This window comes from Rissa tridactyla, chromosome 2 (assembly GCF_028500815.1).
Source record: "Rissa tridactyla isolate bRisTri1 chromosome 2, bRisTri1.patW.cur.20221130, whole genome shotgun sequence".
NCBI classification, from domain to species: Eukaryota; Metazoa; Chordata; class Aves; order Charadriiformes; family Laridae; genus Rissa; species Rissa tridactyla.
The window spans coordinates 167,748,535-167,770,655 of NC_071467.1; the positions used below are offsets into that span (position 1 = coordinate 167,748,535).

The window sequence follows — 22,121 nt, forward strand, 5'->3', positions numbered from 1 at the left end:
TTTAAACTATTTTAATTAGAAGAATTGTAATACTTTATTGAGAAGAATGCAGGAAAAGACTGCAGCGATCAGGCACAGCCCGGCCAGAAAACGTACCGACCGGCTACCTGCTCCCACACGGCTGCCCGTCCTCCCTGCTTGGCTCCATTTTCCCCTGTTTCCTCCTTTTTTCCAAACCAATCCTGCCTTTTCTCTTGGCCTTTTCCCCAAAGCCTCCCAGACGATCCCAGCTTCCCCAGCGGGTGCCGCATACCGCGTTTTATACCCGTTAATCCGCCTCTGCACGCCCTTCACGGCGTTTCTTCTCTCAGATGGCTCCAGGGGGGTTTTGCTGCAGGGAAGAAGGTGCCGAGCGTTCGCCTCGAGAGAGCCGAGCGTCGCCGCCGCCGTCCTGCCGCGGCTCAGCTGCCCGTCTGAATGACGAGGGGCCAGAGATCCTTACGCTGCTAGTAGCCGCCGAGCTCGAAGTTCCGGCAAACAGAGTCCGGCGTGTTGGTCGACGGTCCGCATCACCATTTTATAGGCGTCATGCAGCGATACGTAATCGGAATTAACGGCTTCGTGTCCTTCGTCGTTTTGCTTGGCGTCTGGGCTCTGGAGCAGCTTAAGCTGGGCCCTCTGCGCCTCGCAGTGTACGGACGCCTCGGGGTGCGTCGCTTCTCTCTTCACCTCTGTGGCTGCGTTTGAGGGTGGGGGAGCAGCCACCAGTTCAGAAGACACCACAGGGACGCAAAATGCTTCCGCCGTCGTCCCTTGGGAGCTTCCCTCACTCCGAGGCTGGGGGGACGCAGCCTCCCGCTTTGCAGGAGAACAAAACGCCCCACGGGTTCCCTTCGTGGGGTCATCTTCTGCCTGGGCAGGAAGGACGGGAGGTTCAGAGGTGCTAAACAAACTCTCAGGGAACTCCAGCCTCTTGTTGACCCAAGGTCTGTAATGCCACAAAATTCGCCTGGCTTTCCTGACGATTCGCCCGATGCGGGATTTTCGTGCTGCCAGCCTGCGAAGCACGGCCCGAGCCTTGCCGGTGAGATGAACGATTTTATTAACTCTGCCCTGGGAACGAATCCCCTGCACGTGACAGTAATCGTGGTCCTTAAGGGCCCAGACGCCGTCCTTGTGGTTTCCGCAGTAGTCGTGTTCTCTCAGAGGACACGGACGCAGGGTGCAACACACGAGCGGTGCCTCGCTCAACACGCAGTAACAGTGGTCTTTGAAAATGGTCTCATTCAGCTCCTCGACAGACAGTTCCGAATTTCCCTGCAACGACGGGCATTGACTTTTTGGGGCACCCCTTTGAAACTTCTCCCTGCAGTCACCACGCCGGTATTCCTGAGGATTTGCCTTTTTGTTCTGCTGTTCCGGCACTGGATGAAGCGGGAATCCTCTGCTTTGGCTGACGTTTGCTGTGACCTCTCGTTTATCCTCTACTTCTCCTTCCTTCCCAGGCCACAAGACCGTCTGTGCCTGGTCTCGGCTTTCCGCTGGCCCCACTCCTGTGCTAGCCACCTCAGCCGGCAACTCACTCCTGTCCCCGAGACACCCGAACTTCTTCAGCAGTCTCCTAGACCGGAGACGCCACTGCGTGCACCGTCCTCCTGCTGAGAGAAGGTTGGAAAGAGTTCACTTTCTTCCTGGCTGGGGCATCAGGATGGGACAGGGAGAGAGGGACTGGGGGAGAAGACGCTGACAGCCAGGAAGAAAAATCCATTCTCCCCAGTTCAGGGAACACCTGGGCTCCGCATTCCCGATCTCCGCCTGGATGGGCAGGAGAGTGAAGCCCTGCCTGGAGATGCTGCCTGCACGGGGGTGGGAGAAGCGCTGGCAGCGATGACCGGGTGCGGTACAGGCAGCTGGGGACGGGGACGGGGCTGGAGTCCGCCTCGGGCTCTTCGCTGCAGAGGTGAGGAAAGGGACGGACCAGGACTCACCTTGGCAGGGGGTCTCCATCCCCTCCTCCGGCACACGGTGCTCACTAGCACCAGGCCACCAGTCTGAGAGAGGCTCCTCCAGCCGGCTCCTGTCCTCCTCGTGTCCTGCAGGGAAACCAGACGGACGTCACCTCCCTGGTTGGGGAAGCCCTTCCGCGCCACAGACACGGAGACAGAGGAGAAAGGCCCATCCGCCACCAGGAGCCAGAAAGCCACAACAACCCTGCTCACAGGTGACTGAACCGGAGGGAGGATCCTCCGTGCGTCAAGGGGGACGAGCAGCAGCAGATCAGCAACGTCTCTGTGGAGCTGCCCTCCCTGCAGGGAGACGGGCAGCCTCCGTTTCCCTTCGGCACTGCTGCTGCCCTGCGCGGCGAGGGCTGCAAGGCCAGAGGGACATGGGGGAAGACGCCTCAAAACAGGCAGCGAGGAGGGGAGGGATTTGGGCAGGAGGGCAAGTGGGAACCCCCGAGACACGCTGGTTGGAGCTACAGAGCAGAGGAGCTTGGGGCGGCCTTTGGAAGGTGCCACCAATCCCTGTGGAGGGAAGTGGTCCTACGGGGGTTGGGTTGTTCCTGCTCACCTGGAGAGGGGCTGTCGGGTCCATCCCACCTCACCGGGCTCGGCGACGTGCAGACCCACGGCTCTTCCCCGTTCTCCAACCGGTATAAAATGTCGGGTTTGGGGCCTGGGTAACCTGGGGGTTGGAGCAGAGGGTGTTGTTCTAACACGGACTGTAGGAATAAACTGTTAACGTGAGAAAATAAAGGCCTTCTCTGACACACACCAAGCTGCACTTCACCCTGACAAGAAGAGCCCAAGCAGAAACACCACCGGAACAGGGGAAAAAAAAGGGAGAGATACATTGGAGCTGCTGGCAGTGATGAGTTTATTCCCAAGGAGAAGGGCAGAGCCCTGATGGGAGCACGGGAACTGACTCCCAACTCTGCTGGCAGGTTGCCCAGCGAGGCATTATCTGCTGCTCATCCTGGGAGAAACTCCTAGGTGTGGGATGTCCTCCCAGGTAACCGACGATCTCCGTCCCGTCCCGGTGGCAGTGGGCAAGTCCTCTGAAGGGACCTTATCAGTGCAGGGAACTCTGACGCCTCTGCTCCCCTGCACCTTGTACGTGCTACTATTGCCCAGCTGGAGCCTGAGCGCCCACGGGAGGGGCCAGAGTCGTCGACCCGTGGCCAGAACCCCCCCCCAAAAGTCCCTGCCTGACCTCAGGACGGGCTGCTCGCCCACGGTTCCATTTTCCGAGGAGGCCGTGAGTTCAGAGAGACCCAAATAATCCTGCGTTTGGGTCTCCCAAAGAGACTGCAGGACACCGGGACTGCAGGTGCCTGGAGGAGTTGTCCCCAACCCTGTTGCCGTAGGTCAAAACACGCCGATTGGCCCCTCAAAAGTGCTGGAAGTCGCATGGTTCGGATGGAGTCAAATATGACGGAAGCCCCTCCTGTCCCCCCCCCGGCATTAAAACTGCAGGTTTACCCAAGGACATCAAGAGCTTGTAGTTGTCCAGCATGACGCTGCGGTACAGCTCCCTCTGCTCCTCCTCAATGGCATCGTACTCTGTGCGGCTCAGATAGATGGCGATGTCCTCGAAGGTCACCAGTTCCTGCCAGACAAGCATCGCGCCCCCAGTCACACGTGGGGACCCGCAGCCGCAGGGGAGGAGGGTTTTGTCTAACTTTTATTTTCCAGGTGCCATTTCCACCAGTGGGAGAGCTACCAAAACGCGAGGTTTGGGGCACCAATGGACGGCCTCTTCCAGAGCAACCTGCTCTAGTCGAAGATTATAGAATCACAGACTGGTCTGGGTGGGAAGGGACCTTAAAGACCATCTTGATCCAACCCCCCTGCCCTGGGCAGGGACACCTCCCACCAGCCCAGGTTGCTCCAAGCCCCGTCCAACCTGGCCTTGAACCCCTCCAGGGATGGGGCAGCCACAGCTTCTCTGGGCAACCTGGGCCAGGGGCTCACCCCCCTCACAGCCAACAACTTCTGCCTCACATCTCATCTCAGTCTCCCCTCTGTCAGTGGAAAACCCTTCCCCCTCGTCCCATGGCTCCCCTCCCTGATCCAGAGTCCCTCCCCAGCTTTCCTGGAGCCCCTTGAGGGACTGGAAGAGGCTCCAAGGTCTCCCCGGAGCCTTCTCTTCTCCAGGCTGAACCCCCCCAGCTCTCTCAGCCTGTCCCCACAGCAGAGGGGCTCCAGCCCTCCCAGCATCTCCGGGGCCTCCTCTGGCCCCGCTCCAACAGCTCCGTGTCTCTCCTGTGCTGAGGCCCCAGCGCTGGAGGCAGCACTGCAGGGGGGTCTCCCCAGAGCGGAGCAGAGGGGCAGAATCCCCCCCTCGCCCTGCTGCCCACGCTGCTGGGGATGCAGCCCAGGCTGCGGGGGGTTTCTGGGCTGCCAGCGCACGTTGCCGGCCCATGGCCAGCTTTCCCCCCCCCCCAGCTTTGCGAACGCCCCTGCCCGTGGGACTGGATGACCTTTAAAGGCCAAATTCTTCCAACAATTCCCACCCAAACTCTTCTAGGATTTGATGATTCTGGATCTTCGCAGAACGACACCTCAGGGAGACGCTTCGCCCGCAGCTCGGGTCTATTTTCACGGCTGCCCGCAGTGACCCCCCCCACGGCCCACCCCACCAACGCCGTGGGGCAGGTACGGAGGAGCTGCAGCTCCGCTCCGCCATGTCAAGGGAGAGAGATGGCGGGGGAAAATGGCGCCGGGGGAAGGGAAGGGGATGCAGGGAGGGGGATGCAGGGTTGGGGGGCAGCAGTGCGGAGGGGCGGAGGGGGGGAGACACCGTGGAGGGGCCGGGGGGGAGAAGTGTCATGGCGGCTCCTACCTGCCTCCACCCCGCCATGTTGCCCGGGGGAGGCCCCGCTCCCCGCCGGGGCCTGCAGGCGGCGCTTCCGGTACGGGCCGGAAGTAGGCCGCGTGACGTAGCGCCCCGACGCTTTCCGCTCTCCCCCTCCCCCCAAGCGCTTCCGGCCGCAGCCCCGCCTCTCCCGGGTGTGGTCAAGGGCCGGCCGGAAGTGTGGTCTGCTGTCACGTGACCGCCCCCCCCCCCCCGCCGCCCGCCCAAGCGCGGAGATGTGGGCGCCGCCATTTTGAGCAGCACCACGTGACCGGCAGCGCCGCTCCCATTGGTCCGTTCGGGGCGGCTTCCGGTGCGGGATGCCCCACCTCCCCCTCCTCCCGGATTTGCCCCTCATTACTCATTATTTATCAATCAGGGTCATTATTAGCAGCCATGTTTTGCGATAAGGATTGACAGTTGTTTCTTTACGGTGAATTATGGGCGGAGGGGGTTGTCCATGGGGGTTTTTTGAGGTCATTTTTACCTCATCGCTAATTATTGAGCAGTGATAGTCATTATCAGCAGTCATATTTACTGATAAGGATGGATAATAAGCTCTTTATGGCGAATTAGGGGCCGGGGGGCCCAGTCTGTGGGGGATTTTACGGTGATTTTTACCTCTGCTAATCATTTAGCTATGATAGTCCTTATTAGCAATCGTGTTTTCTGATAAGGATTGATAATAAGGTCTTTATGGTGAATTACGGGCAGGGAGGCCCGCCGATGGGGGGGCTCTTGGGGTGATTTTTACCTCATTGCTAATTATTTAGCAGTGATAGTCATTATTAGCAGTCATATTTGTGATAAGGATTGATAATTAGCTCCTTACTGTGAGTTAACGGGGGGGGGGGGGGCACCAGTGGGGGGTTTTAAGGTGATTTTTACCTCACGCTAATTATTTAGCAGTGATAGTCATTATTAGCCATCGTATTTTCTGATAAAGATTGATAATAAGCGCTTCATGGCAAATTACGGGCAGGGAGGCCTGCCAATGCGGGCGGGGGTGTCTTTGGGTGATTTTTACTTCATGGCTAATTATTTAGCAGCGATCGTCGTTAATAGCAATGATATTTTCTGATAAGCGTTGCTAATTAGCTCTTTATGGTGAATTACAGGCGGGGGAGCCCTGTCAACGGGGGGTTTTTAAGGTGATTTTTACCTTATTGCTAATTATTCGGCAATGATAATCATGATTAGCGACCATATTTTCTGATAAGGGTCGATAATTGTTTCTTTATGGTGAATTACGGAGGGGGGGGGGCGTCAATGGGGAGTTTTAAGGTGAAGGTGTGGCAGGGGATCGGCGGACGGTGGTGGGGTGACACCCCCACCCCCCCAGCTCCTGTGCCCTGCGGATGGATCCGACTTCCTTACTGTCCGCTGGTGTAGCGCTGTGTCTCGGGTTTGGGGTGGGAATGTCGGGATACTGCTATCCCGAAATGAGGGTTCCTCGCCTGCTGCGGGAGGGCCCATCCGCCCGCTGGCCCGAGAGACTCGGTTTTATTTCGGTGCTGCAGAATGGGGCTTAACGACGTTTAACAACAGCCAGCGCGCCGCACGTTTCGAACCGCCCGATATTTGTAGGGATAAAATAACGGCGGATTGGTTAATAACGGTTCATTCGCCGCTCCGAACTGTACGTACGCATCTGAGCTCACGTTTAAAACATTTAGGGTTTCGGCTACCTGGTGAGCACGCTCATTATTCACAGAGGGTGTGTGTTTTAGCGTTACAATTGCCCAGGATTCCGTTGGGATACACTCTTGGCTCGACTTTGGTCCAGAAGTTGCATTTTTTGCTGTCTTATGGCTAAGTCGGCAACTGCAAAAGAACACGTAAGACACGTGGTTTCCTTTCACATCCTGCTCAAGGTCAGGCACCTTCTGGGACGTCTCAACCACGTCCCAACCCAAACTGCTTGTTAGGCTTTTAACTTTGTTCTTTCGGCAGCAAACGCGCTCCGGTGTTGGTTTTGGTTTTTTCTAAGCCGTCAGGAAGCCGTCCCTTCCAACCCGGACGATTCTATGATTCCGTGATTCTAAGCTGTCAGGGTACGCGTGTGTGCCCGCCACCCCTGAGCTGGCACCCGGAGACCCTCCGGCGTCCGGGCGCCGTCAGTGAGGAGGGATCGGTGTCTGCAGCTCCCTGGAACAGACCCTCAGTGTCGCTGAGCTGCCACCTGCCCCCCAGCTCTGTCAGCAGCGCTCTCGACCCAAGGATTCCTGACCAGCTCCTTACACGAACGACCGCCTTCGTCAGCTGTTTGTTTTCCTCGGATTCTCTGTCTCCCCGTGATGGTACTTTTCTTCTTGACACCTTGATTTACCAAAGATCCCATCTCAACAGCGCTGCCTCGGGGGCTAATTTTTGCCTTCGTTATCTCTCCACGGCTCAAAGCTCTTTCGCAGCAGCCTGAGGCAAATTCACCCAGCAGGGCCGTGTCGTAGCTGGGCTTTGGATCCTGGTACTCTGGCGAATAAACCCGGCGGAATGAGGGGCCCCTTGCGGAGAGGGAGTCACACCCCCTGGTTCCTGGTGCGGCGAGTGCTTCCGTTGTGCCCTCGGCAGGTGGTGCAGGGGCAGTTCTGCCCACCCAAGTGGAGCCTGGGAACGTTTGGATCACTCTGCAGGAGCACCGTGGAGGCTCGGAAGGAACATCTGGGCAGGAGGGTGGTGCCGCCAGGCGCGGTCGGTGTATCAGTGTGTCACCTTTGGGCACCGACGCTCTGTTTTGAATCAGGATCTTGGTATGTTTATAGAACCATGGAATTATAGGATCGTTTAGGTTGGAAAGGGCCCTTAAGATCACGGAGTCCAACCGTTAGCCCAGCCCTGCCGAGCCCACCACTACCCCACGTCCCTCAGCACCGCGTCTGCCCGGCTTTTAAATCCCCCCAGGGATGGCGACTCCACTGCTGCCCTGGGCAGCCTCTTCCAACGCTCCACAACCCTTTTGGGGAGGAAATTTGTCCTAATATCCATCCTAAACCTCCCCTGGCGCAACTTGAGGCCGTTTCCTCTTGTCCCATGGCCTGTTCCTTGGGAGAAGAGCCCGACCCCCCCTGGCTACCCCCTCCTTTCAGGGAGCTGTGGAGAGCGAGAAGGTCTCCCCTCAGCCCCCTTTTCTCCAGGCTGAACACCCCCAGCTCCCTCCGCCGCTCTCTACACAAACACAGAACTCCTTGCCTCCTACTCCTCCTCCTCCACCAGATTTTCCAGGTATTTTTCAGGCAGGCTTCCCGTGGGTTGCAGGGATCTCTCCACGTAGGGGGGATTTTGGATCATCCCCTGGTTGCGACAGAGGCAGTGGAAAGGATCCGGTCGCCCTCCCGTTCCCTCTGCTCTGGCAACTGGGCCGTATTCTCCCCTTCTGCCTCATCGACTGCTCCGTCTGCGCCGCAGCCCCCCGCTGCACGGCTCCTCTTTATCCCTGTGGCAGCAGGACCACGGCTGGCTACCACCATCAGGAGACCGGAGCGTGCCCACGGTGCCAAGCCCCATCCCTGGTGCCGTGGGGGATGATGTTCAATGGCTGCACCCTCTTCTTCCCGTCAGCACCCCGCTCGGCCCCTTCCTTGGGACCCCCTAACAGCACGATTGCCCCCAGCTCTGTCTTCGGGGACCAGCCACTAGATGGACCTCAGGATTCGGTGTTTTCACGTGGGAAATGAGAGCGTTTTCCAGTGCCCAGCCTTTACCGGAGGCGCGGCCGCTTCATGAATAGCTTTTCTATTTTGTGGACACCCAACCTGGCAGCTTGGAAGCCAAACCTTGTTCTAGTAACAACCTGTTCGGTCCGATGAGCCAGGAAAATCGGGAGCCCTGGAGGGGGAAGATGGAGCTGACGCCTGGGCTGCGGGCGCGCAGCGGTGGGGAGAAGAAGTTCCCCCAACTGAAAGCGCATCCCGCAGGGAGGAGGTGATATTTTCCCTGCTTCTGCGATTTTCGTCGCTGTTAGAGAGCGGGGAGAGCCGACACAAGGCTGTTTGCTCGGCGCGGCTGATTTGCAGTTCAGAGAGACCTCCTCCCACGCGCGGGCTCTCGCTAACAGGCCCCGCCGCGCTTCACCGGCGGCGCTTCAGCTCCGGCCCGTGTGTCTGGAGAAGAAAAAAAATCCACAACCACCAGAAGCCGCAAAATTCAAACGGCGGGACAAAGCCCGCGGCTGCCTTTGGTAAATCCTTTTAAATTCTGCCGCTGTTATCCCAGGGTGGAGGGAAAAGACAAGAGAAAAAAAAAAAAAAAAAAAAAAAGAAGAAGTTGTAATACCTGCTTTTAGGGTGTGGGTTATGGTTTCCATGAATAAGGCTTGGCCGATATTTCTTTCCAAACGAGAGCTGAAAGTCAACAGGGATGGAAATTGTTATTGCGTTTCCATAAAGGTAGTTTAATAAACTCCTTGTTTTCCTGTTTGTCTGCCCTGGTAGTGCGCAGCGGGTCGTTACAGGAGCATTAACGTCACCTTACGAATATCGGTCTCAAAAGGATGAAAAAAAACGGTTTTCTGTCCTGCCTGAACGTTTTTGGAAAGAAATTCCTTTATGTTAACTCCCGTGAAGTTAAATCGATTTTCCTCTGAAGTCGTCGCACGAGTCTTTCACGTGCTTTCCCACTATTTACGCCATTATTAATTCATTGCTTATTTTGCAGAAGGCAAATTAGGATAGAATAAACAGAAACAGAAACGAACAGGGTAGAATAGAATGGTTCCGTTGGCAGGGACCCGCAACGATCATCTCCTCCAACTGCCCGACCGCGTCAGGGCTGACCTTGTCTTGCAGGGTTTAGAAATGCAATTCTTGTCCCAATTTTGTTTTTTTTTTTTTGGGGGGGGGGGTTGTTTGTTTGGTTTGGTTTTGGTTTTTTTTTTTATTAGTTACGGTTTGTTCTGTCAGGTTTTACGGTGGCGTTTCCCCGTTGCGACGGGGGGCTGTGGCCGGTTCCTTATTCAGCTGTTTCTGGCCGCGGCGCGGAGCCCCGGGAGGCGGTCGGTGCCCGCTCCCCGGGGAGCGGAGGAGTTTCAGCCCTGCAGACTCGGCAGGCGCCGCGCTGCGCTGCGAGGGGGACGTCCTGAGCCGCCGGGCAGCCGAAGGACATCCTCCCTCTCGGAGAACCCGGTCGGGGTGAGACGTTCAGAGAGGATGGGGTGGGGATGAGAAAGGGGAGCTGCCTTCTGTGAAAAAGCCGAGGTTATCTGTGCTTCCCTTCGCCCGCCCTGGGCTTCGTTATCTGCAATTATCTTCGTTATCGCTGCATCCAGGGGAAAAACCTGTTCGCGGGACTTTTGGTAGAGGGCTGACGCCCTGGGCTGGTTTCCTGCTGGACTTTCCCGGTCTCAGGAGCAGCGAACGTCCCCGGTGCTGCTCCGGGAGCCGCCGCGGATGCCACAGACCCATCGCTTGCCCACCCTGCAGTGGGTCCCTCCGGAAGGGTGTCCCCCCCCACACTCTTTTACCCTGGTGCTTTGCTGACGCTCCCGGCTCTGCAGAACCTTTTGCTGACCCTCAAAGGCACCTGTGGCTCTGGTGAGGCTGCGGTAATGAATCACAGAATCGTAGAATCGTTCAGGTTGGAAAAGACCCTTGGGGTCATCGAGCCCAACCACCGACCCCACTCTGCAGAGTTCTCCCCTGCACCACATCCCCCAACACCGCATCTAAACGACTCCTAAACACATCCAGGGATGGCGACTCCACCACCTCCCTGGGCAGCCTGTTCCCGTGTCCGACCACTCTTTCCGGGAAGTTTTTTTTTCCTAATCTCCGGTCTAAGCCAGTCTAAGATGAAGCCGCATCGCAGAGGAAACCCGGATGAGCTGTGGAACCTGGAACGTTCTGTCTTCTCCCACGCCCGTACCCCTGGGACCGGCACCGCAGGGCAGAGCTGAAAGCCCCGAGACACCAAGGAGAGACCTCAACCTCGGGCGTTGATGGAAGAGCCCTGCCAGAGTGCCCAGGCTGCCTGCGTGGGTCTGCCCTCGTCTCGCTGACCTGGGGAGGGCAACACAGCATCCCCTTCCCGGCTGACCCCAGCTGCAGCTCCCCGATGGACACCGGTGGCAGGGGAAGGGTGACAGGTCCCAACATCGTGCCCTGGGGCAGGCACCGCTTTGACCCGAGGAACAGCTCAGCTCCCACAGCCGCTCTCGCGCTCCCCGCCCGGTGGAGAAGGGCTTTGGCCATCCCTCCTCTTCCTCCCCAACCAGCCCTCGTGTCCCCGTCACACATCACAAGCAAGCGACCGGTGGCTTCTCCAAGAGAAGTTTATTTAGTTTATAATCTCCCTCGGAAATATGTGGTGATTACATGAGGACTCCCTGGGCTGGAGCGCGGCACGTGTCCGTGGAGCGGAGTGCGTGTCCCAGACGGAGGTGGACACGCTGGAGCGGGTCCATCAAAGAGGACCGGGCTATCGAAGCATCTGACAGATGGGGAGAGGCTGGGACTGGAGAAGAGGAAGCCGAGGGGATCCTGCCCGCACCTGATGGGGACCAAGTGGTGCCCGGTGTTGGGACGAGACGGGGTGGGCGCAAACGGAAACGTGTGGAATTCCATTTAAGCGTCAGGAAGCTTTTTCACTGAGGGTGACGCAGCGCTGGCACAGGCTTCCCAGCGAGGTGGTGGTGTCTCCATCCCTGGAGGTGTCCAAAACCCAACGGGACGTGGTCCTGAGCAACCAGTTCTGGGGGACCCTGCTCGAGCAGGGCTTGGGCTGGCCGATCTCTAGAGGTCCCTGCCAGCCTCCACGTTCCTATGTCTCTCTGATTCGTCATCACCACAAAATACGGGACTTGGGAACAAGAAGGAAATTCAGGAAAACCAGAGCAAGAACAAAGAAAACTACCTTGAAACCCACAAGCATGCGGCATGGCAGAGCTGAGGATCGCTCCATCATTTTCCTCTCCGCTTTGTGCCTCCCCATGTGATACTCCACTTTCTCCTGCGTTAAAGAGGGCTCCAGGAACATGGCGTTGCCGTACCACTTGCCCCCGTTCTCCCGCACCACCTGGTAGACCATCGCCATCAGCTTGGCGACCTGCTGGTCCCGTTGGGCACCGACTGCTCTGGTGTGGAAGCTGCAGTACCTTCTCCCGCACTGCAGGATCAGGTTCAGGAGCGCGTTGCTGCTGTCAGAGCACAGGTGCTCCTGCAGCGAGCCCTCCGCCGCCTCTTCTGCGTGAGCGAGTAAGACGATGGTGTGCCTCAAAACATGGACTCCAAAAATGTCCTGCAGCCTCTGCACGGCCTTCGTGTCCTCCTCGAAGAATTGGCCCAGCTTGGTTACCAGCAGCAGCGCGTGGGGGCCCGGGGAGGACAGCCTGACGCAACGACTAATTTCTTTGTACGCCTGGCCGATGGCAATTCTCGGATTAAGAATATCGGCCGTGTCAATGACCGTGACGTCCTCGTCGCCCCAGCGCCCTTGCGCTTGGGAGCAGCTCGAGGTCACCATCTGGGTGCCAAAGTTGGACCTGAACACGCGTTCTCCGAGGAGGATGTTCCCGGTGGAGCTTTTCCCTGCCCTGCTCCTCCCGACCAGGAGGAGCCTCAGCCCTGAGCCCTCGCTGTCCCCGGGCAGCACGGGAATGGGAACGCGCTGGATGGCCACGGCCACGCTGCACGGACAAAAAACAGACGTACACGACTCCCGTTAGTGCCACGGTGTTGCCCAGGCCGGGTCCCCGGGACCGTCCCCTCAGGAGACCCTCCCCAGGGCTGTCGGGGGGGGGGGGCGTGGGGACGCCGGTACCATCCCTTGGGGACCCTTGAGGCGTGCCGTCTTGCCCAACCTGCTCCCCCCTGGGTATTCCCGCTTGCGAAACAGGCTTTGCGCGGGCAAGAGTTCAGCGAGGAGAAACCAGCTCCCTCCTCGCGCGGCTCCGCTGGCTGCCCGGGCACGCCTGGCCTCCCTTCCTCTCCCCCACCGCCATCCCCCCCCCCCAAAAAAAAACCCCCATCCCTTCCAGCCAGTGTGAAGCCTCGCACGTCTCCCTCCCCTGCCCCTTCCAACCCCGTACCTTGGTGCTGCGCCCAGCCGGGGCTTCCCCCCCGCAGCCGTGGAGTCCTTCCCTTCTCCTGGTGCCCCTCTGCCGGCGCTCGGAGCGAGGCCGGACGGGGTCTTGCTCTGCCCATGGGGGCAAGGCTTGTCCTGGGGCTCGGGCTCCTTCTTGGGGGTGCCGGCGGAGAGCTGGAGGGTGGCAGAGACCATGTCCCCTCGGAGGCTGCTGGAGCCACCACGCGCGGCGACGGCGGTGGCAGCCTGTGGCGAAGTCCTCGGGTTGAAGCCGGGGCGGCACGAAGACCCTTCGGGGCGCCGGCTGCTCCCCACGGCGCGAGGCTGCCGAAACGCTGCCGGGGCTGCGGGAAGACGGGGTCTAAAAAGGGCAGAGCCGGAGCACGTGGCAGACGGGGGGAAGGTTCGTCAGACGGCCCCCCGCTTCCTGCCTGCCCCTCCGCTCGCCCTGAAGCGTGACCCTGCGCCGACCACAAAGCCCCGGCCGCGCGGCTGACGTGATGATTAGAAGCCAAAGTTGTGGGGTGGGCAGGACTGGTGTGCCCCGGAGCGCCGGTTCACTGCCGGTACCTCTGCGTGTCACCATCGGTGTCCGTGCCGTCCTCCCGGTACCTCTACATGCCACCATTGGCATCCGTGCCATGCTCCCAGTACCTCGGAATGCCACCATAAATATCTGTGCCACGTTCCTGGTACCTCTGAATGCCACCGTGGGTGTCCAGGTGTCCGTGCCATGCTCCTGGTACCTCTACATGCCACCATTGGCATCCGTGCCGTGCTCCCAGTACCTCGGAATGCCACCATAAATATCTGTGCCACGTTCCTGGTACCTCTGAATGCCACCGTGGGTGTCCAGGTGTCCATGCCACGCTCCCGGTACCTCTACATGCCACCATGGGTGTCCGTGCCATGCTCCTGGTACCTCTACATGCCACCATCAGTGCCCGTGCCATGGTCCCGGTACCTCTGCATGTCACCCTTGGTGTCCGTGCCATGCTCCTGGTACCTCTACATGCCACCATGGGTGTCTGTGCCACGCTCCTGGTACCTCTGAATGCCACCATCAGTGGAAAAGGGGGAAAGGGGGGGTCCTGCTTGTCCCCGGGGGGCGAGCGGTGCTGCCGTGGGGCTGTGCCCCTCCAGCACGGCTCTGCCGGGCAGCCACCGCACGGGATCCATGTCCCACCGCGGAGGAGACCTGCTCGGCCTCGGGCACCGCCGGGGGTCTGGCATGTCCTGACCCCCCTCCCCCCCCCCCCGCCCCCGTCACCCTCTGGGGGCTTCCAGCCCCCCGCGGCTCCGCTGGCCTGGCGGGACGGGGAGGGCCCCGGCCACGTGCGGCGAAAGCACCGAACCACAGAGAAATGGGGAAGAGGCCGATTTTCGGCCCGTTACTGGAAACGAAGCGGGTGGGCAGGAGAAAGCGAGACCTTGCCCCCCGCGCCGGGTCCCCGCGCCGGGGGGGGGTGACGTCCCGCCGGCACCCGCAGGTGTCCCGTCCTGTGACACCGGGGGGTTTTCCCCCGAAACGTCCCCGGGGGGGGGGGGTCACAAGTGTTTGTCACTTCTGCAGCCGGGGCAGCGGGGAGGGAAGTTCCCCCGTTTCCCATCCACGCAGACGTGACCCACCTCCTGCCTCCCCCTGGGCCCGGAGCCTCCGCGGCTCCCTGGGACCTGCCGTGGGGACGTGGCCACGTCCGGGTGCTCGAAGGTGTCAGGACGCGCTGGCACCTTCCCTGGTCCCCAGGGAGCCCGGGGCCGGGGGGGGGGCAGCGCCGGCCACGGAGCTCCTGGAGCTGTGACACCCAGTCTCGGCGTGGGGAACGGTCGGGCTGGGGCATGGGGACAGCGGGTGTAGGGGACACCAGGACATGGGGACAGCGGGTGTCAGGGACATCAGGACGCAGGACACATGGACATTGGGACCCGAGACTTTGGGCCGTCGGGACACTGGGTGTCAGGTACTTTGGGACCCGGGGCACAGGGATGTCGGTACCCAGGACACGGGGACATCGGGATGCTGGATGTCGGGGACATCAGGACCCGGGGACGTTGGGACATGGGGTGTCAGGGACACTGGGACTCAGGACACAGGGACGTGGGGACACAGGGACCCACGGACCTCGGAGACAAAGGGATCCAGGGACTAAGGGATGCCGAAGATCTAGAGATCGAGGGCCAGACGGTCCCAGGGACCCCGGGACATGGGGCTGCCCCCCACGTATGGGGACAACCCGGGATGCCGGTGCTGTGCAGGGGCCCCGTTTTTCCCCACCGGCGGCGTGGGTGCCCTGCACCGGCGGCTGCGCGAGGGTGGGCGTCGGGCAAAGGGGAACCGCCGCCGTAAAACCGGTGACGGGGCCGGGGGGAAGGCAGAGCCCGGCAGCCAGGAGGGACAGGGCAGGGAGGGGATGGCGGCCGCGCTGCCGGGCTTTGCGGGGCAGAGACGACCGGAGGACACCGGGACGTGCCGCGAGGGAAGCCTCGTGCCCACCGCAACCCCGGCGCGAGCCGGCGGAGTGGTCCCCAAGCTTGGGTAGGGCCGGCGTTGGGGGTCTCCCAGCTCCCGGCCACCGTCTGTCCCGGTTACATCCCTCCCTTGGGATGGCGGAGGCGCAGCACCGGCTCTGCCGATCCCCGGGGCGGGATTCGGTGATCCTGGCAAGGAGAGGCCGGGACGGGCGCCTGCGAGGGGCTGGCAGGGGAGGCTGAGCCGGGGGGGGGTCTCGCTCCGCCACCATCCCGCCAGCGACGTGGGGGCTTCGGCAGCCTGGAGACGGTGGAAAAACGAGCGGGAGATGGGGGCAAACCCCGCGGCCGCGTGGAGCCGGTGCCTCGGGGAGCGAAAACAGGGAATATAATTTGGGGTTTTTGTTTGTTTTTTTTTTTTTTTATCACGTGTTCCCACGTTCGCATTCGCTCCCCGGCAGATCCCGGCTGGGTCAGAGCCGGCGCGGCCCCGGGATGGGACGCGGGGACCCGGAGGGGCTCCATGAGCTCCCGGCGAGACGGAAACGCGGGATTTTCCGAGCTTAATTCATTTAATGATACACATGGAAGTACCTGCATTCCCACACAGCAGCGGCAGAGGAAGCGGCGGTGGGGGGGGGGGGAACGGGGCAGCGCCAGGGTGGGGGGGTCCCTTTGCGGGGACCCGCGGAGGGGCTTCGCTTCGCCTCTGGGGGCACCGAGGGGGAGCTGACGGGCGGCAGCCCCCCAGGACCACCCTCTGCACGGTGACGCCTTTTTTTTTTTTTTTGGGGGCGGGGGGGGGGGGGGGTGGGGCGCGGTTGGGAAGGAAAAAATCCCTGGGTTTGGAAAAAAGCTGCTCCGGCTTGTTGTTACCCACGTGGAGCGTCCTGCCGGGGTGTCACAAAGTGCCACGTGTCGTCGTCCCCCCCCCCCGCCATGGGGACGCTCAGCCCCGACGCTTGTCCTGGAGCCCGCGGCGTCGCACGAGGGGGGACGTGAGGGTGCGGGGGGGGGGGGGGGGTTCTGCGAGGGGGGGAAGCCCCGAGCCAGCTCCCTCGGGATTCGGCAGCAGTGGGGACGTTGCCGTCACCGGGAGCTGGGACAGTGCCGTGTGCTCGTCCCCCGCCGGGAAGGGCGGCTTTGCCGTCCCGGCTGCCGCTCACCTCTCCCAGCCACACTCCGGCTCTCGGCCACGCTTCGGTGTCGGCACGTCTCCGGAGATGCCGGGCGCTCGCCGTCTGCCCCGCCGCCCCATCCCGCACCTTCCTGGCCGGGCGCTCCCCGCCGCCGCCGGGTCATCCTTCGGCTCCTCGCCGCCGGCACCGCCTCGGCACCTCGGCGCTGCCGGGACCGGGGGGCTCTGACTCGCCGGCAACCAGCACCCCGGCCATGCGGCGACGGCGAGCGGGTTCACCGCGCCGGACCGCAGCCGGGGCACGCCGCGAGGAAACCTTCCTCCTCCTCTTCCTCCATGGTCTCTTGCCCTGGCCCAGGGGGTTTAAGCCGCGGCACGAGGCTGCGCCGCCGCGGTGCCGGGCAAAGGGGAGGTCGGGCACCCGGGGAAGCACGCGGGCTGTGTGAGGGCCCTCCTGGCGCGGCGGACATCGGGGCCCGGGGCTACCGGCGCTGGCGGGACCGGCCTCGTGACCGTCAGGAGAAAAAAAAACCCCAACGGAAGGACGAGGGGTGGGAAGTGGGTGAGGAAAACGGCCCCGGGGGTTCCCAGGCCGAGCAGGGGCTGCTGGCGCCCCGTCGTGCCGGACACGGCTGCGTGCCGGCGGCTCCCTGTGCCGTCCCGTACCCCAGAAAGCCCGGGGGAGCGTCTAGTGACCCCCCAACTCCCTCCCTGGGGATGGAATTGCAGGTTGTGGGTGTTCCCGCAGCGCCTCGGCGGGGAATTATAGAATCATGGAATGGTTTGGGTGGGAAGGGACCTTAAAGCCCCCCCAGCGCCACCCCCTGCCCTGGGCAGGGACACCTCCCACCAGCCCAGGTTGCTCCAAGCCCCGTCCAACCTGGCCTTGAACCCCTCCAGGGATGGGGCAGCCACAGCTTCTCTGGGCAACCTGGGCCAGGGGGGCGGGGGGGGGGCCCCGAAAGCAGGGGGGCGGCGCGGGCAGGGGGTGCCGGGGCGGTGGAGGGTGGGTGGGGGGGTCTCAGGTGAGGGCGGCCTCCTCCCCGTGGGTGCGCTGGTGGGCGGTGAGGTTGACCTTCTGGGCAAAGCTCTGGCCGCACTGGGCGCAGGCGAAGGGGGTCTGGCCGACGTGGCTGCGCCGGTGGCTCCTCAGGGAGCCCTTTTGGCCGAAGGTCTTGCCGCAGTCGGGGCAGGCGAAGGGTCGCTCGCCCCCGCCGTGGCTGCGCTGGTGGGGGGCCGGGCCGCTGCTGGAGGCGAAGGGGCCGCCGGCCGCCTCATGCGGCTCCGGTGAACGGCGGCTGCCGCCGGGTTGGACCTCGGTGGCGGTGGTGGCGGCGGCGGCGGCGCCGGGCCGGTCCTCGGGGTGGGTGCGTTGGTGGTTGAGGAGGAACCGTTGCTCGCGGAAGCGCTTCCCGCAGCGCTGGCAGGAGAAGGGCTTCTCGCCGCTGTGGATGCGCTGGTGGGTGAGCAGGTTCTGCTTGAGGCTGAAGCTCTTCTGGCAGACGCCGCACTGGTAGGGCCGCTCCCCGGTGTGGATGCGCTGGTGGATGATGAGGTTGTGCTTGAGGCTGAAGGCTTTGCCGCACTCGGCGCAGATGAAGGCGCGTTCCCCGGCGTGGTGCTTCTGGTGCCGGGCGAGGCTGGGCTGCTGGCCGAAGCATTCCCCGCAGAGGATGCACTTGAACTCCTTCTCCGCCTCCTCCTCCGCCTGGCTGTGGATCACCAGCGCCTTCTCGTCCCCCAGGCCTTCCTCGCCGCCGGGGAAGGCGAAGGGGTTCTCGCCCGTGGGCGACGCCAGGTCCGTCATGGGGCTCCCGCCGCCGGGGCTCAGGGCGCCCGCATCCCTGGGGAGCGCAGACGGGGATGGCTGCGGCTCCCGGCCGGCACCCCCCGCCCTGGCAACTGGTGGCACCGGTCAAGTTGGGGGGGGGTCCGTGCGGGGGGATGCCGGGTCCGCCAGCATCCACCGACACCCCCTCGGGTGCTCCCACCCCCCCCCACGTCCCTGGCACCGGGGGTCTCCCCGACGCCGGGGTTCGGTGTCAACCGGAGCGGGAAGGCGTGCGGTGCCCGGACCTCGTGGCCTTTGGGCTAGCTGAATCCAGGCAGTGGCTCAGGGAAAAGGGGGGAGTCGGGGGGGGGGGGGGGGGGGGGGGGGCCAGCCCCAGGCTGAGGAGGATGATGATGCGGGGCTGGGGGAGGGAGGGAGGGGGGGTGTCCGGAGACCCCCAGCCGCGGCGGCGGGATGGAGCCGGGCTGCGCCGCAGTGCGCCGGGCCGAGCCCGGCCGGAGCGGCCGCGGGGCGGGCAGGGTCCTCTCCCGGGGCGGGGGCGTGTGGGGGGGTGTGTGTGTGTGTGTCCGTCCCCCCCCCCCCCCCCCACCCGCCGGTGCCCGTCCCTGTGTCCCCCCCACCCCCGCCCGCAGCGCGTCCCCCGCCGCTGACCTGCCCCAGCGCCGCCGCCGCCGCCGCGTCCCGGCCCCGCCCGGCCCCCGCCCGCCCGTGACGCACACCGGCCCCGCCCGCGCCCGCTCCGCCCGGGGGCGGCGGGGACGGGCCGGCGGCAGCACCCCCCCCATCCTCCCCCCCTACAGGCATCACCCCCCCACCCCCCCGTCGGCATCTTCCCCCCCCCACCCCGGGCAGCATCACCCCCCCCCCCCCTCCCCCCCCCGGCAGCATCTTCATCCCCGGCGGCATCATCACCCCCCCCCCCCCCCCCGGGCAGCATCATCCCCCCCCGGGAAGCATCATCCCCCACCCCCCGGGAAGCATCATCACCCCCCCGGTGGCATCACACACCCCCACACCCCACACCCCCCGGGCAGCATCTTCCCCCCTCCCCGGGAAGCACCCCCCCCCCCACCCCCGCAAGCATCTTCATCCCCGGCGGCAGCATCACCCCCCCCATCATCACCCCCCCCTCGGGAAGCATCACATCCCCCCCCCCGAAAACATCTTCATCCCCGGCAGCATCATCACCCCCCTCCATCATCATCACCCCCCCGGGAAGCATCACCCCCCCCAGCATCATCACCCCCCCGGGAAGCATCACCCCCCCCCCGGCAGCGTCTTCCCCGCCCCCCCGGGAAGCATCACCCCCCCCCCCCCGAAAGCATCTTCATCCCCGGCAGCATCATCACACCCCCCCCCCGGGCAGCATCACCCCCCCTCGGCATCCCGCCCCCCCCGGCAGCATCTTCATCCCCGGCCGCATCTTTCCGCGCCCCCCTCCCCCCCGCCTCCGGTTATTGCCACCCCCCCGCCCCAGGAAGCATCTTCCCCCCCCCGGCAGCATCACCACCCCCCCCCAGCATCATCCCCCCCCCCAGCATCCCCCCCCCCGAGCAGCATCGCTCCCCCCTCCCCCAGCGTCACCCCCCCACCATCATCCCCTCCTCCCCCACCATCGTGTGTCCCCCCCCAACATCCCCCCCCCGCCCCCAGTATCACCCCATCCCCCCAGCATCGCCCCCCCTTCTCCCCCCCCCAGCAGCATCCCCCCCTCCCGTGAACCATCGCCCCCCCCCCCCCCCCCGGCAGCATCCCCTGCCCCCCAAACATCGCCCCCCCCCCCCCCAAAGGACACCCCCAACCAAGGACAATGTCACCCCTCCGCTCCCCCCCCCCCGGGCCCGATCCCCGGATCTGGCCCCAAATTACCCCAAAACCAGAGGAACCGGCCCGGCTGCCCCAGCGGGTCTGGTGGGACGGGGAGCGCCCAAACCTGGGGGGGGGGGGGTTACACAGCACAGCTCCCCCCCCCCCCACCAAAACTCACCCCACGGTGGGATGCCGGCGTCCCCGTCCCCGATCCAGGGTGTCCCCGTCCCCCCCCCATTTTTCCTGGATCCCCTTGAGGGACTGGAAGGGGCTCCAAGGTCCCCCCCCCGCCCCCCCAACTCAGCCCCGCGCTCGGCCTGGTTGAACCTCACCCAGTTTTCGCGCAAAAAAAAAAACACCCCCTTCCCCAGGTTCCCTCCGGCCCTAAAAACTGCTAAAATTCATCGCGTTTGGGGTTTGTTTTTTTTTTTTGCTTCTTTTCTGCCAATCCCGCCCGTTTTCCCTCTTCCTATCCCAGCTTTTTTGGCCAGGAGCCGGAAAAGCCAGGAGCGCTCCGGCCGGCGGCGACCCCATCCGTTAAACCCCCGAGAAAACGAGAAGAGCCAAGCGGACGCGGGGACGAGACACCCCACCCCCCCGTCGTCCCCCCCCCACCGTCCCCCTCCCCGCGAGCGCCCCGACCCCGACCCTTCCCAGGAGCCCGCTGTGAGAAAGCTTTTATTTTAAATAACCTCAAAAAAATAGAATTGCCAGGACCCGAAATGCTGCTGGAGGGGAGGGGAGGGGGTGTCTGCCCCGGGGGGGGGGGGGACACGGGGGGGGACACACACACGACGACGATGGGGGCTGACGCCCACCCCCAACCTGCCAGATTTTTGGGTGCCGGGACCCCTCTGCCAGGCGGCTCCCACCGGTTGGCTTCGTGCTCCGGTTGTGACCGTCCCGGTGTCCCCCCCGTCCCCTCCCCAGCCCCGGGGCAGGTGACACCCCCTTAGGATATTCCCCCCCCCCTCGCCTCCCCCCCCCCCCCCGAAAAAACGCCGGTGAGTAGCTGGGCAGCGGTAACGCCATCCCTTGCGTCTGCCACCAAGGACACGGTCCCTGCGCCACCGCCGGCACGCGGACGACGGGGACGATGGAAACGATGGGGACGACGAGTTTCCGTCCCCGGCCCCGAGATTCGTTTCCCCTTTTGGGATTAAAACGCGCTTCGAAGCCCGACCGTCCTCGGAAGCGCCCGCTTCCCGTTTTTTCCTCCCCGAGCGCCCGACGAAGCGCTTTTTCGCCTGGGAACCGACGACGAGCCGGTGACGAGCCCCCGGCGCGCAACTGCCATCTCCGCGCCGCTGCCGGGACGCGACGCCGGCGGGGAAAAACTCACCGGGAGTTGCCGCGGCGGAGGCCTACAGCCGTCGCCGCTTCCCCCCCCCCCCAGGCCCGACGCGGCCGCGTTACCTGGGGGGGGGTCGCACGCGTTACTCGAGGACCCGAAAGCTGCGAGTCGGAAAAATTATCCACAGAGCAAGCAGAGAAGCACAAGCGACAGCCCCCCCGCCTCCCGCCCCCCCCGCCTCCCCCCTCCCTCCCCAAACTTTCCCCCCCTCCCCCTCCCCCTGCACGGCCCTCCGGACTCGGAGAAGCTTCTCCCGGGTTCCTTTTTTGGAAGCAGAGGTGAGCCGAGACGCTTCCAGGCCGTTTTCCCGGCTGTTTTCCGTTTTCCCGGTGGTCATCACCCGACTCTTCCGCTTCGCGCCCCCGTCCCCCCCCCACCCAACCACCATCCCGGGGAAGCCGGACGCCGCGGCGTTGGCTGGGGAGCATCGGCAAGGAGGCCCCGGCGTCTCTCCCCAGCTCTCCTGGTCTCAGCTCCCCATCCCAAAGCCATCCTTGTGGAACGACGTCCAGGTCGGAAGAGAAGGACGGAGGGTTCTGGGAGAAGCTCTCGGCCCCCCCGGCTGCCTCCGGGTCTGCGCGTGGAACCCGGGGGACGGGAGCAGGCAGCCCTGCCCGGCTGCACGCCGGGAGCGGTTTTGAAGCCAACGGATCCCGGATGCCGAGCTCTTCCCGAGCTCTTCCCGCTCCCTACGGTCCGTGCGGCCGCCGCAGGAGCAAAGGCGGCGGATCCGGGATCCTCCTTCC

General features: G+C 63.5%; 4 protein-coding genes across 5 annotated transcripts in view; all 4 read right to left on the reverse strand.

Annotated features, from left to right (window-relative positions):
- LOC128904794 (uncharacterized) overlaps nt 1–22,121 on the reverse strand; it is a 137,243-nt gene that overhangs the window by 14,788 nt on the left and 100,334 nt on the right. The window lies entirely within an intron of this gene.
- Nucleotides 10–4,889, reverse strand: LOC128904790 (zinc finger protein 707-like). 2 transcript variants are annotated; one of them, XM_054189511.1, is made up of 4 exons: nt 4,786–4,889; nt 3,423–3,549; nt 1,929–2,625; nt 10–1,598 (listed from the first exon to the last, which is right to left on the reverse strand). In XM_054189511.1, exons 1-3 carry the CDS (start codon nt 4,801–4,803, stop codon nt 2,417–2,419), a joined length of 354 nt encoding a protein of 117 aa, XP_054045486.1. In that variant the 5' UTR covers nt 4,804–4,889; the 3' UTR covers nt 10–1,598; nt 1,929–2,416. The 2 variants fall into 2 exon arrangements, with proteins under 2 accessions (XP_054045486.1, XP_054045484.1); XM_054189509.1 differs by lacking the exons at nt 3,423–3,549; nt 4,786–4,889 and having other exon boundaries at nt 1,929–2,033; nt 2,512–3,330.
- On the reverse strand, nt 11,092–13,141 carry LOC128904797 (GTPase IMAP family member 1-like). The gene is made up of 2 exons (XM_054189526.1): nt 12,818–13,141; nt 11,092–12,415 (listed from the first exon to the last, which is right to left on the reverse strand). Exons 1-2 carry the CDS (start codon nt 13,006–13,008, stop codon nt 11,572–11,574), a joined length of 1,035 nt encoding a protein of 344 aa, XP_054045501.1. The 5' UTR covers nt 13,009–13,141; the 3' UTR covers nt 11,092–11,571.
- LOC128905121 (oocyte zinc finger protein XlCOF26) lies at nt 17,442–18,896 on the reverse strand. Its single transcript, XM_054190608.1, has 2 exons — nt 18,864–18,896; nt 17,442–18,264 (listed from the first exon to the last, which is right to left on the reverse strand). Exon 2 carries the CDS (start codon nt 18,225–18,227, stop codon nt 17,442–17,444), a length of 786 nt encoding a protein of 261 aa, XP_054046583.1. The 5' UTR covers nt 18,228–18,264; nt 18,864–18,896.

Bases quoted from the DNA above. Each gene is read 5' to 3' on its own strand.
- LOC128904790 (XM_054189509.1), bottom strand. From the start codon at position 2,794: ATGTATCTCTCCCTTTTTTTTCCCCTGTTCCGGTGGTGTTTCTGCTTG. The intron at 2,034-2,511 runs GTGAGCAGGAAC...GTTTCCCTGCAG, and splicing joins ACCCGACAGCCCCTCTCCAG to GACACGAGGAGGACAGGAGC. The intron at 1,599-1,928 runs GTGAGTCCTGGT...ACCTTCTCTCAG, and splicing joins GATGGAGACCCCCTGCCAAG to CAGGAGGACGGTGCACGCAG.
- LOC128905121 (XM_054190608.1), bottom strand. From the start codon at position 18,227: ATGACGGACCTGGCGTCGCCCACGGGCGAGAACCCCTTCGCCTTCCCC.
- LOC128904797 (XM_054189526.1), bottom strand. From the start codon at position 13,008: ATGGTCTCTGCCACCCTCCAGCTCTCCGCCGGCACCCCCAAGAAGGAG. The intron at 12,416-12,817 runs GTACGGGGTTGG...TTGTCCGTGCAG, and splicing joins CGGCTGGGCGCAGCACCAAG to CGTGGCCGTGGCCATCCAGC.